General features: G+C 37.6%; 1 protein-coding gene across 1 annotated transcript in view; it reads left to right on the top strand.

Moving 5' to 3' along the window:
• The first annotated feature begins 341 nt into the window (after nucleotides 1-341).
• Nucleotides 342-19,760, top strand: part of EYS (eyes shut homolog) — a 183,665-nt gene continuing 164,246 nt past the window's right edge. Inside the window, 8 exon segments of the mRNA XM_070796607.1 lie at nucleotides 342-410; nucleotides 412-507; nucleotides 509-742; nucleotides 744-819; nucleotides 822-929; nucleotides 932-1,057; nucleotides 1,060-1,102; nucleotides 14,734-14,843. Of these exon segments, the coding sequence (XP_070652708.1) occupies nucleotides 342-410; nucleotides 412-507; nucleotides 509-742; nucleotides 744-819; nucleotides 822-929; nucleotides 932-1,057; nucleotides 1,060-1,102; nucleotides 14,734-14,843 (862 nt within the window).

Below are 19,760 nucleotides of genomic sequence, written 5' to 3'. Positions count from 1 at the left end.
CACAGTCTTCCTGGCCTAGTTTCACAAAGAAGCTGCCTAGCTGCTGATGACACAGTCTTTGCAGAAAGCAAGTAAGAATTTTCTATATCATTAAGTTAATAAAACTTCATTAACTTTTTTTTTCTCTGTTTTAAAGGGCATTTTAAATAGCTGAACTCTACTCTTCTTGATCAAAATTCAGTCATCAAATCTGCTTGCACTTTGGGACTACAAAAAGAGGCCAGTTCCTAGAGAATCTCTGAATCAAGTCTCTGCTTAGAAATTTCCATCAATATTAAAAGCGTGTTTTGCAGCAATTCTTTATTACACTTTATGATAGATTGCTAGGCACAATTTTCAAAATGACTAGCAAATTAATTATGCTTGTGAGCCTGGTGATTCTTTGCAGCATGTTTACACCATGTAAAAACAACATGCAAAAGGCACTTGGTGCAAGAATGGCATACATGGCCCTTAATGTATGTGGTAAATTGGACACTAAAAGAAGACATCTGCCTGAATGTCAGGCAGAGATTGCTGGCTTGGAGATGTAAATACTAAAATGAATAATTCTGGCAATCAAGTTGTTTACTAGATTTGCCCTTTGCAAATTCAAATAGGAGATATCCTCGTAATTTCTTCTGAACCATCTCTTCAATATCCAGAAATAATGAACATTTCTGAAGCATCATTCATTGACTGTCTGCAAAATACCACAACTGAAGATCAGTTATGGTTGATTTAAATCTGAAGATCAGATTTAGTTTGGTTGCAAACTAAAAGGAATGCACACTGTTAATTCTTAGTGGCTGAGTGTTAGAACACATTATTTTATCACAGTCATGGTTCATCCCTTTGTCAACTGGGCCTTGCCCTAAATGTGACAGTGAAAGAGCGATTGTGCCAGGAGAATCCAAGTTCAGAACTTTGCTCTGGGCATGGTCAATGTCTTACAGCAAGACGTACAGCTGTCATTGCCAGCCTCCATTCTCTGGGAAATACTTCTAGGAGTTGGATGAATGTTCTTGTAAATCATGTAAAAATAATGGCAGTGGCAATAACACAACATAAAAATGGAATAAGAAGGGTATGAATGCATTCATCACCCACCATTTACAGGTAAGATTATTTTTAAAAATAACATTACTTTATTATAATAGTAAAATAGACTGAATTCATACATGGTTACTTACCAACAGGCAGGCTACATTTTTAAGAATTTGGTAAAATTTTTAGAATTGGCTAAATTTGAATTCCCAGAATATAAAAATCCTATCAAATATTCTTTAAAATATATGCCTATTTAAAGAAGATTTCTTTAAAACACATGTGTTTTATGCTGAAATACCTGTTTATACATCATTCTCCAAATTCACTCTTAATATTTCATTAAAAATTATCAGAATAATATGTTTTAGTTTTTAAATGAAATTCCCAAGGTTATGGTATTTGGGGAAAGCAGTTCTGGATGATAGTGTAGAATGAAGGGTATCAATGAGTTGAGGATGATTTAAAAAAAAAAATCTACCTTGTTGAGGGGAAAGTATTGAAGCTGCTTGGGAGAGTTAGAGAAGAAGAAATAATTGTGAACACAAAGCAGTATTCTCTATAGTGTTGGGAGGACACTCTATAAAGTGATTGATAGATCAAAATAACAAGGAGGGAGAGAGCTTGATATAATTATTAACTTTAAAAAAATGTTAAATAATTTTCACATGCTAAATGAGAGGCATTGATGAGGAAAGTTTACAAAGGAAGATATTTGGTCAGTGGATGAAGCAAGAAGGGCAACTTAAAAACAGTGTAACCTTAGGCTATCTGAGGCTGATATGAGAATTTAAGGGAAATAGACTATTGCTACTTGAAAGTTTACTAGGGAATTTGAATCATCAAAGGACAGTGAAGAGAAACATTGAAAAAATATAGGGAACATTTGATGTTTGGGGATGTGTGAAAGGATATCTTTCAATGACAGTTCCAGATACCTGGCATGTAGAGTTAATAGAGGTCCTGGGTGACAAAGGATCTAACAAAGGGCATCTAACAAACCTGACATAGTTGGCAATGACAGGATGGGAAAATATGTAACAGACCCACAGTACATTTTGGTCAGGAGAAGGGAATGCAGGTGAGCAGCCCATGTGGTTGAAGCAGGCTAGACTCAGGGCTATAACTGCAATTTCATTGGGCAAATTTGAAGGGATTTGACAAGGTTTCTCTTCTGTGTGCCTGGGAAGACTCCATTGGAGCCAGACTTGAGGGGACTGTGCCATAAAATGTAATAGAAAAACTCATTATGTTCCAAAACTCACTTAAGCCAATGATTCAAAAAAATAATTTTAGACTCCTTAGGGAGGAAGTTCTGAGTCTATTTCAGAGCTTAATCCCATAAATAGCCACTGGACATCCTCTCTATATAACTGGGGTCAAATTCCCATTTGACTTTACTGGCAGTGGTCATAAAAGAGGTAAGTTACCCCGACTCAAAGCGTAACAGATAATTAAAATTAAGACAGGTAAGCAAAAAAAAAAAAAAAAAAACACTCAAGTTTCTGATTTAGGGTGAATGAAAGTGTAATTTAATTGAAAGCTCCTAAAGCATACATTTTATCCCATCCAAAGAATTTTAGAGAATATTTGGCCAGAAAAGTCTCTACCATCTATTATAATATTAACTGGCACAGATGCAATCATGTATCATGGGATATTATTTCAACACTTTTATCGTGATTGCATTGAATTATTTCCCAATATTTATTTATTTATTGGCAACTTAATGGTAGATAATATGAATAACTAAAATTTAAACATGTAAAATACCTAATATTATTTTTTAAAACACTGAGCATATATCATTATTATATTCTAGTTATGAGAAATGATTTCAATTTGAAGTCCCAGAAGATATCAAAATATTAGAATATTAGAAATATTCTGTATCCTTTTGAGAATAGGAAGAAATTGAGAATGTTTACTGTAGCTTTTGGTTAGCACTACCATGACAAAGAACCACAGTGTGAGGGGCTTCAACAATAGAAGTTTATTTTCCCAAAGTTCTAGAGACTAAGTTGTCCCAGTCAAGTTATCAAGAGGACTGATTTCTCTGAGGCCTCTCTTCAGTGCATTGTCAGCCATCTCCCTGTATCTTCACCTTCCTTTCCTCTGTGGTAACTGTGCATCCTCTTCTCATAAGAACATCAGTCGTTTTTGATCAGGACCTAAACTGACTCAATGGACATGGGTTTGAATAAATTCTGGGAGTTGGTGACGGACAGGGAGGCCTGGGGTGTTGCAGTCCATGGGATTGCAAAGAGTCAGACATGACTGAGCAACTGAACTGAATTGAAACTGGTCACATCATTTAATCTTTACTATCTCTCCAAAGACCCCGTCTTCAGGGAAGTCGCACTATCAGGTTAAAAGCATTAGGATTTCAAGATAAAAATGTTGTGGGTGAGTCACAGTTTAGCCCATTACAACCACATGGACTGAAACAATGAACTATTGAATATACTACTAGTATTTAGCTGTTATGTATGGGAGTATATTGGCACACAATCATACTGATATATTTTCATTGTTTTGGAGATTGCTTAGAGGTAAATGAAGGATGAGGAGTTCTGCATTAGTGAACAGGGATGTCAGTCTATAAGGAATCTGAAAAGCAACAACTGGGCAAAACTTCTCACAAATTAAATTAAAATTCCATATAAAGCATTTATTATGTTGAGAGACATTACTTTGCCAAAAAAGTTTCATCTAGTCAAAGCTATGGTTTTTCATGTGATCATGTATGGATGTGAGAGTTGGACTGTGAAGAAGGCTGAGAGCCGAAGAGTTGATGCTTTTGAACTGTGGTCTTGGAGAAGACTCTTGAGAGTCCCTTGGACTGCAAGGAGATCCAACCAGTCCATTCTGAAGGAGATCAACCATCGGATTTCTTTGGAAGGAATGATGCTAAAGCTGAAACTTCAGTACTTTGGTCACCTCATGCGAAGAGTTGACTCATTGGAAAAGACTCTGATGCTGGGAGGGATTGGGGGCAAGAGGAGAAGGGGACGACAGAGGATGAGATGGTTGGATGGCATCACTGACTCGATGGACGTGAGTCTGAGTGAACTCTGGGAGTTGGTGATGGACAGGGAGGCCTGGCATGCTGCGATTCATGGGGTTGCGAAGAGTCAGACACGACTGAGCGACTGATCTAATATGATCTGATCTGATCTGATGTTGCTTCTATTCCTGCTTTCTGGAGAGTTTTTATCATAAATGGATGTTGAATTTTGTCAAAGGCTTTCTCTGCATCTATTGAGATAATTATATGTTTTTTATTTTTCAGTTTGTTAATGTGGTGTATTACATTGATTGATTTGCGGATATTGAAGAATCCTTGCATCCCTGGGATAAAGCCCACTTGGTCATGGTGTATGATCTTTTTAATGTATTGTTGGATTCTGATTGCTAGAATTTTGTTAGGGATTTTTGCATCTATGTTGATCAGTGATATTGGCCTGTAGTTTTCTTTTTTTGTGGCATCTTTGTCAGGTTTTGGTATTAGGGTGGTGGTGCCCTCATAGAATGAGTTTGGAAGTTCACCTTCCTCTGCAATTTTCTGAAAGAGTTTGAGTAGGATAGTGTTAGCTGTTCTCTAAATTTTTGGTAGAATTCAGCTGTGAAGCTGTCTGGACCTGGGCTTTTGTTTGCTGGAAGATTTCTGATTACAGTTTCAGTTTCCATGCTTGTGATGGGTCTGTTAAGATTTTCTATTTCTTCCTGATTAAGTTTTGGAAAGTTGTACTTTTCTAAGAATTTGTCCATTTCTTCCACGTTGTCCATTTTATTGGCATATAATTGCTGATAGTAGTCTCTTATGATCCTTTGTATTTCTGTGTTGTCTGTTGTGATCTCTCCGTTTTCATTTCTAATTTTATTGATTTGATTTTTCTCCCTTTGTTTCTTGATGAGTCTGGCTAATGGTTTGTCAATTTTATTTATCCTTTCAAAGAACTAGCTTTTGGCTTTGTTGATTTTCGCTACGGTCTCTTTTGTTTCTTTTGCATTTATTTCTGCTCTAATTTTTAAGATTTCTTTCCTTCTACTAACCCTGGGGTTCTTCATTTCTTCTTTTTCTAGTTGCTTTAGCTGTACAGTTAGGTTATTTATTTGACTTTTTTCTTGTTTCTTGAGATATGCCTGTATTGCTATGAATTTTCCCCTTAGGACGCTTTTACAGTGTCCCACAAGTTTTGGGTTGTTGTGTTTTCATTTTAATTTGTTTTTATGCAAATTTTGATTACTTTTTTGATTTCTTCTGTGATTTGTTGGTTATTCAGCAGTGTGTTGTTCAGACTCCATTTGTTGGAATTCTTAATAGTTTTTCTCCTGTAATTGAGATCTAATCTTACTGCACTGTGGTCAGAAAAGATGCTTGGAATGATTTCTATTTTTCTGAATTTACCAAGGCTAGATTTATGGCCCAGGATGTGATCTATCCTGGAGAAGTTCCATGTGTGCTTGAGAAAAAGGTGAAATTCATTGTTTGGGGATGAAATGTCCTTTAGATATCAATTAGGTCTAACTGGTCTATTGTATCATTTAAAGTTTGTGTTTCCTTGTGAATTTTCTGTTTAGTTGATCTATCCATAGGTGTGAATGGGGTATTTTGGAAGAATCAGTATGGTGAAAATGAGTATACTACCCAAAGCAATGTATAGATTCAATGCAATCCCTATCAAGTTACCAACAGTATTCTTCACAGAGCTAGAACAAATAATTTCACAATTTGTATGGAAATACAAAGAAACCTCGAATAGCCAAAGCTATCTTGAGAAAGAAGAATGGAACTGGAGGATCAACCTGCTTGACTCCAGGCTCTACTACAAAGCCACAGTCAAGACAGTATGGTACAGGCACAAACACAGAAATATAGATCAATGGAACAAAATAGAAAGCCCAGAGATAAATCCACGCACATATGGACACCTTATCTTTGACAAATGAGGCAAGAATATACAATGGATTAAAGACAATCTCTTTAACAAGTAGTGCTGGGAAAACTGGTCAACAACTTGTAAAAGAATGAAACTAGAACACTTTCTAACACCATTCACAAAAATAAACTCAAAATGGATTAAAGATCTAAACGTAAGACCAGAAACTATAAAACTTCTAGAGGAGAACATAGGCAAAACACTCTCTGACATACATCACAGCAGGATCCTCTATGACCCACCTCCCAGAATATTGGAAATAAAAGGAAAAATAAACAAACGGGACCTAATTAAACTTAAAAGCTTCTGCACAACAAAGGAAACTATAAGCAAGGTGAAAAGACAGCCTTCAGAATGGGAGAAAATAATAGCAAATGAAGCAACTGACAAACAACGAATCTCAAAAATGTATAAGCAACTCCTACAGCTCAATTCCAGAAAAATAAATGACCCAATCAATAAATGGGCCAAAGAACTTAATAGACATTTCTCCAAAGAAGACATACAGATGGCTAACAAACACATGAAAAGATGCTCAACATCACTCATTATCAGAGAAATGCAAATCAGAACACTATGAGGTAGCATCCCACACTGGTCAGAATGGTTGTGATCCAAAAGTCTACAAGCAATAAATGCTGGAGAGGGTGTGGAGAAAAGGGTACCCTCTTACACTGTTGGTGTAAATGCAAACTAGTACAGCCACTATGGAGAACAGTGTGGATATTCCTTAAAAAACTGGAAATAGAACTGCCTTATGATCCAGCAATCCCACTGCTGGGCATACACACTGAGGAAACCAGAATTGAAAAAGACACCTGTACCCCAGTGTTCATCGCAACACTGTTTATAATAGCCAGGACATGGAAGCAATCTAGATGTCCATCAGCAGATGAATGGATAAGAAAGCAGTGGTACATATACACAATGGAGTATTACTCAGCCATTAAAAAGAATACATTTGAATCAGTTCTAATGAGGTGGATGAAACTGGAGCCTATTATACAGAGTGAAGTAAGCCGGAAAGAAAAACACCAATACAGTATACTAATGCATATATATGGAATTTAGAAAGGATGGTAACAATAACCCTGTGTATGAGACTGCAAAAGAGACACTGATGTATAGAACAGTCTTTTGGACTCTGTGGAAGAGGGAGAGGGTGGGATGATTTGGGAGAATGGCATTGAAACATGTATAATATCATATATGAAATGAGTCGCCAGTCCAGGTTCGATGCACAACACTGGATACTTGGAGCTGGTGCACTGGGAAGACCCAGAGGGATGGTATGGGGAGGGAGGAGGGAGGAGGGTTCAGGATGGGGAACACATGTATACCTGTGGCGGATTCATTTTGATATATGGCAAAACCAATACAATATTGTAAAGTTAAAAAAAAAAATAAAGCCAAAAAATATATAAATTAAAATTTCATTATACTCGGTGACAGGGCTATTGCAAATTTATGTGAAATGGTTTTGTAAGGACATTTGTCCATTGGAATTTTGTTAGAGCCTGAAAATTTAGCGTGGGCAGCTACCCCACATTCGAGGTCAGGGGCAGTGGCCAAGAGTGCCAGGCTGCCATGGTGCATGAACAGTCGAGAGGAGCTACCCCACCTCCGAGTTCAGGGGCGGCAGTGGAGAGGAGCGACCCTGCATCAGAGGTTAAGGGCGGCAGCCCGGAGGAGCAACCCCACCTCCAAGGAGCGGTGGCTGCACGGGCACAGGAGGTCCTAGAGGAGTTATTCCATGTTCAAGGTCAGAAGGGGTGGCAGTGAGGAGATACCCTTTGTCCAAGGTAGGAGCAGCCGTAGCACTTTTCTGGAGCAGCCATGAAGAGATACCCCACGTCCAAGGTAAGAGAAACCCAAATAAGATGGTAGGTTTTGCAAGAGGACAACAGAGGGCAGACACACAGAAACCATACTCACAGAAAACTAGTCAATATAATCACACTAGGACCACAGCCTTGTCTAACACAGTGAAACTAACCCATGCCTTGGGGCCACCCAAGATGGGCAGGTCATGGTGGAGAGGTCTGACAGAATGTGGTCCACTGGAGAAGGGAATGACAAACTACTTCAGTATTCTGGCCTTGAGAACCCCATGAACTGTATGAAGAGGCAAAATGATAGGGTACTGAAAGAGGAACTCCCCAGGTCAGTAGGTGCCCACTATGCTACTGGAGATCAGTGGAGAAATAACTCCAGAAAGTATGAAGGGATGGAGCCAAAGCAAAAACAGTGCCCAGTTGTGGACGTGACTCATGATAGAAGCAAGGTCTGATGCTGTAAAGGGCAATATTGCATAGGAACCTGGAACGTCAGGTCCATGAATCAAGGTAAATTGGAAGTGGTCAAACAAGAGATGACAAGAGTGAACGTCGACATTCTAGGAATCAGAGAACTAAAATGGACTGGAATGGGTGAATTTAACTCAGATGACCATTATATCTACTACTGCGGGCAGGAATCCCTCAGAAGAAATGGAGTAGCCATCATGGACCACAAAAGAGTTTGAAATGCAGTACTTGGATGCAATCTCAAAAATGACAGAATGATCTCTGTTCATTTCCAAGGCAAACCATTTAATATCACAGTAATCCAAGTCAATGCCCCAACCAGTAATGCTGAAGAAGCTGAAGTTGAACAGTTCTATGAAGACCTACAAGACCTTTTAGAACTAACACCCAAAAAAGATGTCCTTTTCATTATAGGGGACTGGAATGCAAAAGTAGGAAGTCAAGAAACATGTGGAGTAACAGGAAAATTTGGCCTTGGAGTACAGAATGAAGCAGGGCAAAGAATAATAGAGTTTTGCCAAGAAAATGCAGTGGTCATAGCGAACACCTTCTTCCAAGAACACAAGAGAAGACTCCACACATGGACATCACAAGATGGTCAACACTGAAATCAGACTGATTATATTCTTTGCAGCCAAAGATGGAGAAGCTCTATACAGTCAGCAAAAACAAGACCAGGAGCTGACTGTGGCTCAGACCATGAACTCCTTATTGCCAAATTCAGACTTAAATTGAAGAAAGTAGGGAAAACCACCAGACCATTCAGTATGACCTAAATAAAATCCCTTATGATTATACAGTGCAAGTGAGAAATAGATTTAAGGGACTAGATCTGATAGAGTGCCTGATGGACTATGGACTGAGGTTTGTAACATTGTACAGGAGATAGCGATCAAGACCATGCCCATGGAAAATAAATGCAAAAAAGAAAAATGGCTGCCTGGGGAGGCCTTATAGCTGTGAAAACAAGAGAAGCAAAAAGAAAAGGAGAAAAGGAAAGATATAAGCATCTGAATGCAGAGTTCCAAAGAATAGCAAGAAGAGTTAAGAAAGCCTTCCTCAGCAATCAATGCAAAGAAATAGAGGGAAACAACAGAATGGGAAAGTCTACAGATCTCTTCAAGAAAATTAGAGATACCAAGGGAATATTTCATGCAAAGATGGACTCGATAAAGGACAGAAATCGTACGGACCTGACAGAAGCAGAAGATATTAAGAAGAGGTGGCAAGAATACACAGAAGAACTGTACAAATAAGATCTTCATGACCCAGATAATCACGATGGTGTGATCACTCACCTAGAGCCAGACATCCTGGAATGTGAAGTCAAGTGGGCCTTAGAAACCATCACTATGAACAAAGCTAGTGGAGGTGAAGGAATTCCAGTTGAGCTATTTCAAAATCTGAAAGATGATGCTGTGAAAGTGCTGCACTCAATATGCCAGCAAATTTGGAAAACTCAGCAGTGGCCACAGGACTGGAAAATGTCAGTTTTTATTCCAATCCCAAAGAAAGGCAATGCCAAAGAATGTGCAAACTACCGCACAATTTCACTCATCTCACACGCTAGTAAAGTAATGCTCAAAATTCTCCAAGACAGGCATCAGCAATACATGAACTGTGAACTTTCAGTTGTTCAAGCCAGTTTTAGAAAAGGCAGAGAAACCAGAGATGAAATTCCCAACAGCTACTGGATCATTGAAATAGCAAGAGAGTTCCAGGAAAGCATCTATTTCTTCTTTATTGACTATGCCAATACTTTGACTTTGTGGATCACAATAAACTGTGGAAAATTCTGAAGGAGATCAGAATACCAGACCACCTGACCTGCCTCTTGAGAAATTTGTATGCAGGTCAGGAAGCAACAGTTAGAACTCGATATCAAACAACAGACTGGTTCCAAATAGGAAAAGAAGTATGTCAAGACTGTATATTGTCACCCTGCTTATTTAACTTCTATGCAGAGTACATCATGAGAAACTCTGGGCTGGAAGCAGAAGCACAAGCTGGAGTCAAAAATGCCAGGAGAAATATCAATAACCTCAGAAATGTAGATAACACCATCCTCATGGCAGAAAGCAAAGAGGAACTAAAAAGTCTCTTGATGAAAGTAAAAGAGGAGAGTGAAAAAGTTGGTTTAAAGCTCAACATTCAGAAAACGAAGATCATGGCATCCGGTCCCATCACTTCATGGGAAATAGATGGGGAAACAGTGGAAACAGTATCAGACTTTATTTTGTGGGGCTCCAAAATCACTGCAGATGGTGACTGTATCCATGAAATTAAAAGACGCTTACTCCTTGGAAGAAAAGTTATAACCAAAATAGATGGCATATTGAAAAGCAGAGACATTATTTGCCAACAAATGTCCATCTAGTCAAGGCTATGGTTTTTCCTCTGGTCATGTATGCATGTGAGAGTTGGACTATGACAAAAGCTGAGCGCCGTAGAACTAATGCTTTTGAACTGTGGTGTTGGAGAAGACTCTTGAGAGTCCCTTGGACTGCAAGGAGATCCAACCAGTCCATTCTGAAGGAGATCAGCCCTGGGATTTCTTTGGAAGAAATGATGCTAAAGCTGAAACTCCAGTACTTTGGTCACCTCATGTGAAGAATTGACTCTTTGGAGGAGACGCTGATGCTGGGAGGGATTGGGGGCAGGAGGAGAAGGGGACGACAGAGGATGAGATGGCTGGATGGCATCACTGACTCGATGGACGTAAGTCGGAATGAACTCTGGGAGTTGGTGATAGACAGGAAGGGCTAGCGTGCTGCGATTCATGGGGTCGCAAATAGTCGGACATGACTGAGTAACTGAATTGAACTGAACTGAAATTTTGTAGACACATTCCTCCGTGAAGGATATGTGCAATTCTGTGCAATTAATTGCATAGATACATGCTATGCAATGTTTGGGCTTTTGGTATATCAAAACATAGCTTGTACAAATGGGATTTGGAAAAAGATATCAGTTCACTTCAGTTGCTCAGTCATGTCTGACTTTTTGGGACCCCATGAACTGCAGCACACCAGGCCTCCCTGTCCATCACCGTCTCACGGAGTTCACTCAAATTCATGTCCATCATCTCGGTGATGCCGTCCAGCATCTCATGCACTGTTTTCCCCTTCTCCTCCTGTACCCAATCCCTACCAGCATCCGAGTCTTTTCCAATGAGTCAACTCTTCACATGAGGTGGCCAAAGTACTGGAGTTTCAGCTTCAGCATCATTCCCTCCAAAGTAATTCCAGGGTTGATCTCCTTCAGAATGGACTGGTTGGATCTCCTTGCAGTCTAAGGGACTCTCAGGAGTCTTCTCCAACGCCACAGTTCAAAAGCATGAGTTCTTCGGCGCTCAGCTTTCTTCATAGTCCAACTCTCACATCCATACATGACCACTGGAAAAACCATAGGCTTGACTAGATGGAGCTTTGTTGGCAAAGTAATGTCTCGTGTTTTAATATGCTATCTAGGTTGATCATAATTTTCCTTCCAAGGAGTAAGCATCTTTTAATTTCATGGCAGCAATTATCATCTGCAGTGATTTTGGAGCCCCCAAAAATAAAGTCTGACTGTTTCCACAATTCCCCATCTATTTCCCATGAAGTAATGAGACCAGATACCATGATCTTTATTTTCTGAATGTTGAGCTTTAAGCCAGGTTTTTCACTCTCCTCTGTCACTTTCATCAAGAGGCTTTTTAGTTCCTCTTCACTTTCTGCCATAAGGGTGGTGTCATCTGCATATCTGAGGTTATTGATATTTCTCCCGGCAATCTTGATTCCAGCTTGTGCTTCTTCCAGCCCAGCGTTTCTCATGATGTACTCTGCATATAAGTTAAATATGCAGGGTGACAATTTACAGCCTTGAAGTACTCCTTTCCCTATTTGGAATCAGCCTGTTCGATGTCGAGTTCTAACTGTTGCTTCCTGACCTGCATACAGGTTTCTCAAGAGGCAGGTCAAGTGGTCTGGTATTTCCACCTCTTCCAGAATTCTGCACAGTTATTGTGATCCACACAAGTCTTTGGCATAGTCAATAAAGCAGAAATAGATATTTATCTGGAACTCTCTTGCTTTTTCGAGGATCCAGCAGATGTTGGCAATTTCATCTCTGGTTCCTCTTCCTTTTCTAAAACCGACTTGAACATCTGGAAGCTCACCTTTTACATATTGCTAAAGCCTGACTTGGAGAATTTTGAGCATTCCTTTACTAGCGTGTGTGATGCGTGCAATTGTTCAGTAGTTTGAACATTCTTTGGCATTGTCTTTCTTTGGGATTAGAATGAAAATTGACCTTTTCCAGTACTGTGGCCACTGCCAAGTTTTCCAAATTTTCTGGCAAATGGAATGCAGCACTTTCACAGCATCATCTTTCAGGATTTGAAATAGCTCAACTGGAATTCCATCACCTCCACTAACTTTGTCCGTAGTGATGGCTTCTAAGGCCCACTTGACTTCACGTTCCAGGATATCTGGCTCTAGGTGAGTGATCACACCATCGTGATTATCTGGGTCATGAAGATCTTTTTTTGTACAGGTCTCCTGTGTATTCTTGCCACCTCTTCTTAATATCTTCTGCTTCTGTCAGGTCCGTACCATTTCTGTCCTTTGTCGAGCCCATCTTTGCATGAAATGTTCCCTTGGCATCTCTAATTTTCTTTAAGAGATCTCTAGTCTTTTCCATTCTGTTGTTTTCCTCTATTTCTTTGCATTGATTGCTGAGAAGGCTTTCTTATATCTCCTTGCCATTCTTTGAAACTCTGCATTCAGATGCTTATATCTTTCCTTTTATCTTTTGCTTCTCTTCTTTTCACAGCTAATTATAAGGCCTCCCCAGACAGCCATTTTGCTGTTTTGCATTTCTTTTCTATGGGGATGGTCTTGATTCCTGTCTCCTGTATAATGTTACAAACCTCTGTCCATAGTTCATCAGGGAATCTATCAGATCTAGGCCCTTAAATCTATTTTTCACTTCCACTGTATAATCATAATGGATTTGATTTATGTTATACCTGAATGATCTAGTGGTTTTCTCTACTTTCTTCAATTTAAGTCTGAATTTGGCAATAAGGAGTTCATGATCTGAGCCACAGTCAGCTCCTGGTTTCATTTTTACTGACTCTATAGACCTTCTCCTTCTTTGGCTGCAAAGAGTATAATCAGTCTGATTTCGGTGTTGACCATCTGGTGATGTCCATGCGTAGAGTCTTCTCTTGTGTTGTTGGAAGAGGGTGTTTGCTATGACCAGTGCATTCTCTTGGCAAAACTCTATGAACCTTTGTCCTGCTTCCTTCAGTCCTCCAAGGCCAAATTTGCTTGTTACTCTCGGTGTTTCTTGACTTCCTACTTTTACATTCCATTCCCCTTAATGAAAAGGATATCTTTTATTGGTATTAGTTCTAAAAGGTCTTGTAAGTCTTCATAGAACCATTCAACTTCAGCTTCTTCAGCGTTACTGGTTGGGGCATAGACTTGGATTACTGTATAGCAGCTAGAAAATGAAAATTTAAAAATTTGTGCATAGCTTCTGAGAATCCAAGAAGTCTTTTCTATTTTTCCAAAGAATTTTAGATTAGGCTTTATTTCATTGATTGGATTTTACTCTGGAAATAATCAGTTTGAGATCCATCCTCTTAGAACAAAATTTTAAGTATAAAATATATTATTATTTGACATAATATTTTGAAGTGTAATGCTGTGGAGCAGAATTCTAGTGGTTATTTTTTCTTGCTTGACTGAAACTTCATGCCCTAGTTTTTCTTCACATGTTATAATACCTTTGTATTTTCCTTGTTTGAGTCATTACTGTGGCTACATGGTAGGGCTAAAACACAACAAACATTTGAATGTGTCATTTTGTATATTACCACTGCAATGTTACCAGTGTATGTTGAAAAACTGGGACTTACATGTAGTTATCTATTCCCAAAACATAATTAACACATTCAGATAATTTTTTTACTGAATTGTTAAATTCAGATAAAGTGTTATTGTAATCTGAATTAACACATTCAGATTATCATAAAAATTAGCTAAAGCCCAAATACCAACAATCATCAAAGTATTTTTAATAGTGTCATTTGGTGTGTGTGTGTGTATACTCAGTTGTGTCCAAATCTTTGCGATCCCATAGACTGTAGCCCACCAGGCTCCTCTGTCCATGGGATTCTCCAGGCAAGAACACTGGAGTGGACTGCCATGTCCTCCTCCAGGTGATCTTCCCAACCCAGTGATTGAACCTGAGGCTCTTATGTTTCCTGCATTGGTAGGTTCTTTATTACTAGTGTCACTTGGGAAGCCCTGTCTTGTGGTAAGAGGATAGAAAAAAAGAGATTAAATTTACTGAAATTAATTTTGTTTCCACTTAAATCCATCTTCATGAGGCACTATTTCTAAATTAATATTACTTTTTTTTTAAAATGTTATGATATTACCAATGAAAGAATTTAGGAAAAATCTAACTTATTCAGAAATAATTGGCCAATGGCAATGACATACCTGCTTCCATGGGAACTATAGAAATATTGGTGCAAGTATCTTCCTTTGTGAATGTGAGGAACCATTTTCAGGTAAAAATTCACATGTATGTATATATACATACACACAAATAGTTTTAATTTAGTCATTTATTTCAACTTAAACTTGAAATGTTTCAATTATTACTGATGAATACAAGCTTAGTGATTATATACTCAGACTTTTTAGGGATAAAATTAAGAGATCAATTTGGTTAACAATTAATTATTTTGCTACATATTTCATAATATATGGAGAATCTGGACACAGGTTAAACAGTCTTATTATCATAAAATATATTTTATTCTTAGGTACAAACACTGATTTAGAAATACTGTATATTTTGCACATATTTGCAAACTTGTATCTGTTTCTGCTTATATAACAAGTCATTTCTGGCAATTTCCCTTTCATAAAGAATAAAAAAGTTTTATTCCTTCTTGAATGAATTTAAAGATGTGAAACAAAATTATTGTTGAAACCAATAGTACTTTTTTTTAACTTTTCATTAAATATTTGACAATGAAATTGTGTTTAAACCATTCTTATCTCATCTTTGATCTCTCCTATAGTTTTCATATTCTGAGAAATATACCTGACCATCAGTATATTTAAAAATTATTTGGGTCAACTGTGTCTCCTGTCATGTGTAGATACCTAAAGAATCCTTTCCTGGTAAAAGTAAAAGTTATGTGTTTCTCAAACTGTCAGGAGTGATAGCTCCAAATGTTTCTCTTACACATCCTTCCACCTACCATAGTTGAGATAGATTTGAAAGTTTAGTAGAGTGTATCAGTTCAGTTCAGTTCAGTTGCTTAGTTGTGTCCAACTCTTTACAACACAGTGGACTGCAGCACCCCAGGCTTCCTTGTCCATCATCAACTCCTGGAGCTTAATTAAACTCATGTCCATCAAGTCGGTAATGCCATCCAACCATCTTATCCTCTGTTGTCCCCTTCTCCTCTGGCTTTCAAACATTCCCAGCATCAGGGTCTTTTCAAATGAGTCAGTTCACATCAGATGGCCAAAGTATTGAAAATCAGCTTCAGCTGATGAAAATTCAGGTCGGATTTCCATTAGGATTGATTGGTTGGATCTCCTTGCAGTCTAAGGGACTCAAGAATCTTCTCCAGCACCACAGCTCAAAAGCATCAATTCTTCAGTGCTCAGCTTACTTTATAGTCCAACTCTCATATCCATACAAGACTACTGGAAAAATCATAGCTTTGACTAGATGGAACTTTGTTGGCAAAATAATGTCTCTGCTTTTTAATATGCTGTCTAGGTTGGTCATAGCTTTTCTTCCAATGAGCAAGCACCTTTCAATTTCATGGCTATATTCACCATCTTCAGTGATTTTGGAGCCCCCAAAACTGAAGTCTCTCACTGTTTCCATTGTTTCCCCATCTATTTGCCATAAAGTGATGGGACCAGATGTCATGATTTTGGTTTTCTGAGTGTTGAATTTTAAGCCAAGTTTTTCACTATCTTTTTTCACTTTCATCAAGAGGCTCTTTGCTTTCTTCCATAAGGATGGTGTCATCTTTGTATCTCAGGTTATTGATATTTCTTCTGGCAATCTTTATTCCATCTTGTGCATCATTTAGCCTGACGTTTCACATGATGTACTCTGCATATAAGTTAAATAAGTTGGGTGACAGTATACAGCCTTGATGTACTCCTTTCCAGATTTGGAACCAGTCCATTGTTATATATCAAGTTCTAACTATTACTCCTTTACCTGCATACAGATTTCTCATGAGGCAGGTATGGTGGTCTGGTATTCCCATCTTTTGAAGAATTTTTTCACAGTTTGTTGTGATCTACACAGACAAAGACTTCAGCGTAATTAATAAAGCAGAAGTAGATGCTTTTCTGGAACTCTCTTGCTTTATCGATGATCTAATGAATGTTGGCAATTTGATCTCTCATTCTTCTGCTTTTTCTAAATCTACCTTGAACATCTTGAAATTCATGGTTCACATACTGTTGAAGCCTGGCTAGGAGAATGTTGAGCATTACTTTGCTAGCATGTGAGATGAGTGCAATTGCACAGTAGTTTGAACATTTCTTTGGCATTATCTTTCTTTGGGGTTGGAATGAAAAATGACTTTTCCAGTACTCTGTCCACTGCTGAGTTTTTCAGATTTGCAGGCATATTTAGTGCAGCACTTTTGTAGCATCATCTTTTAAGATTTGAAATAGCTCAACTGGCATTCTATCCCCTCCACTAGCTCTGTTCATAGTGATGCTTCATAAGGCCCACTTGACTTCACATTCTGGGATGTCTTGCTCTAGGTGAGTGATCACACATTCGTGGTTATCTTGGTCATAAATATATTTTTTGTATAGTTCTTCTGTGTATTCTTGCCACGTCTTCTTAATATCTTCTGCTTCTGTTAGGTTCATATAATATCTGTCCTTTATTGTGCCCATTTTTGCATGAAATATTCCCTTAATATATCTAGTTTTCTTGAAGAGATCTCTAGTCTTTCCCATTCTATTGTTTTCTTCTATTTCTTTGCATTGATCACTGAGGAAGCCTTTCTTATCTCTCCTCACTATTCTTTGGAACTCTGCATTCAGATGGGTATATCTTTCTCTTTATCCTTTGCCTTTCACGTCTCTTCTTTTCTCAGTTATCTATAAAGTCTCTTCAGACAATGATTTTTTCCTTTTTGCATTTCTTTTTCTTGAGGATGGTCATGATCACTGTTCCCTGTACAATGTCAGGAACCTCAGTCCATAGTTCTTGGCACTCTGTCTACCAGGTCTAATCCCTTGAATCTATTTGTCACCTTCACTGTATAATCATATGGGATTTGATTTTGGTCATACCTGAATGATCTATTGGTTTTCCCTACTTTCTTCAATTTAATTCTGCATTTGGCAATAAGAAATTCAAGGTCTGAGCCACAGTTCACTCCTGGTCTTATCTTTGCTGACTGTATAGAGCTTCTCTATCTTTGACTGCAAATAATATAATCAATCTAATTTTGGTATTTATCATCTTGTGTATCAGTCATTGCCTATAATAAGAGGGTTTGGTATGCTGTGAGTACAACTGTCTTAAAGAAATGTTTGCAGGGCTTTTTTCTCAGGTAATTTATTTTCTTGAGATAGGATATGAGCGGAAAGATGTTTTTTAATATCTTACCACATCCTGCAGATGTATGAAGACCATATAATTCATCTTCCAAAACATGGTATTTTTTGGACAGAAAGTGAAAATGAAATTTGCTCAGTTGTGTCCAACTCTTTGTGACCCCATGAACTATACAGTCCACGGAATTCTCCAGGCCAGAATTCTGGAGTGGGTATTCTTTCCCTTCTCCAGAGGATCTTCCCAACCCAAGGATTGAACCCAGGTCTCCCGTACTGCAGGCAAATTCTTTACCATATGAGCCACAATGGAAGCCCCTTTCTGACAGAAGAGGTAGCTAAAAGACCTCCATAAATATTTGAAATGTTTTTTATTCTCTGGCAAATTGATTTCATTAAATAGACAGACATATAAAGTATCTCTATTCAAAATTTACTTTTAATCATATAATTTCCAAAGAAAATATTGCAATTTGTCCTCTGCAAATCTAAAGGACATTTTAAAACATATTTTAAATTGATTTTCTGAAATATTACAAATGATATAAGAGAAGCTATGTATACTTTTTTTTTTTTTTTTCCTGAAGAATGAGTATTTTTTTCAATATGATCTTACAGTTGTAATTTTTTGGAACTCTACCTATACCATCTTAAAAACTGCATTTATGATTAATAAATTTGAACTTGTTAATAGTTTCAATTGACCCTTCTATGCTCTCTTAATTGAACACATTTTCACTGAATACATGTTGAAAGTGAAGGTGAAAGTGAAGTCGCTCAGTCGTGTACGACTCTGTGACTCCACGGAGTGTAGCCTACCAGGCTCTTCCATCCATGGGATTTCCCAGGCAAGAGTACTGGAGTGGGTTGCCATTTCCTTCTCCAGAGGATCTTTCTGACTCAGGGATCGAACCCAGTTTTCCCCACATTGTATGCAAACACTCTGTGCCACCAAAGAAGTCACATGCTGAGGTTCCTGTTCATCTCAAATGAAAATATGGTAGTGTTAAATATTCTCAATTTTATTTATTTTTGCCTAAAATACATCAATAAAGTATTTCCATAGGAGTTATATTTTTATTCTTTTCAGAGTTATTTTTGCAAACATTTTCAGAGAATCCTAATGAAATAAGTGATCTCTACATATGATTCTTTTGGATGTTTGAAAAATCTGATGTTGCTGTGTTTGAGTTCCATTATATCCTGCCAAAATTAATCTTTGAAACATAGGGTCTCCTTCAAATGTTGTATCCCACAGGTGTAGATATTACAAAGCTCAATTATAACATTTATAATCTCGAGCAGTTTTGAAGTCGTTGAACTTGTTAAGTGTCTTCATTGTATTGTAGAGGGACAAGTTTTAATGCCTTGAAAATAAGAATAATTAACTAAAACTTTCAGAAAATTATCCTTGTCCCTAACTTATTGTTTTTATTGTCAATTACTTGTAGCTGGTTTTGAATGAGATGCAATAAAAACTTACAAAATTCTTCACTAAAATTCCAAAACCTTCCTGAGATACTGTATTATTTTCAGTCATTCTTCACAAGTTCAAACATTTCTAAAATCAAATTGCTAATGGATAGCAGAAAGAGAAAGCATATTTTGTCATTTTATTTTTTTCAATATCAGCTTTATAGAAAAATTGTCCGTTTACCTGTGAATATTTTCAATTATTTGTAAAATTTTCGACTATACATTATATTCTACTTATGTGAACATCACATCTGGTTTGCTTTTAAAATATGAATTACGAATGAATCACAATAAATTCCAACTACATATCTTTTCCATCCTTTTCTCAACTTGATCAAACAATATATATTCATGATAAATTTAAAGATATATATAATTTTTAGCACAGCACA

Source organism: Bos indicus, chromosome 9 (genome assembly GCF_029378745.1).
Source record: "Bos indicus isolate NIAB-ARS_2022 breed Sahiwal x Tharparkar chromosome 9, NIAB-ARS_B.indTharparkar_mat_pri_1.0, whole genome shotgun sequence".
Classification (NCBI taxonomy): Eukaryota; Metazoa; Chordata; class Mammalia; order Artiodactyla; family Bovidae; genus Bos; species Bos indicus.
This window is presented reverse-complemented; position numbering and strand designations above follow the sequence as displayed.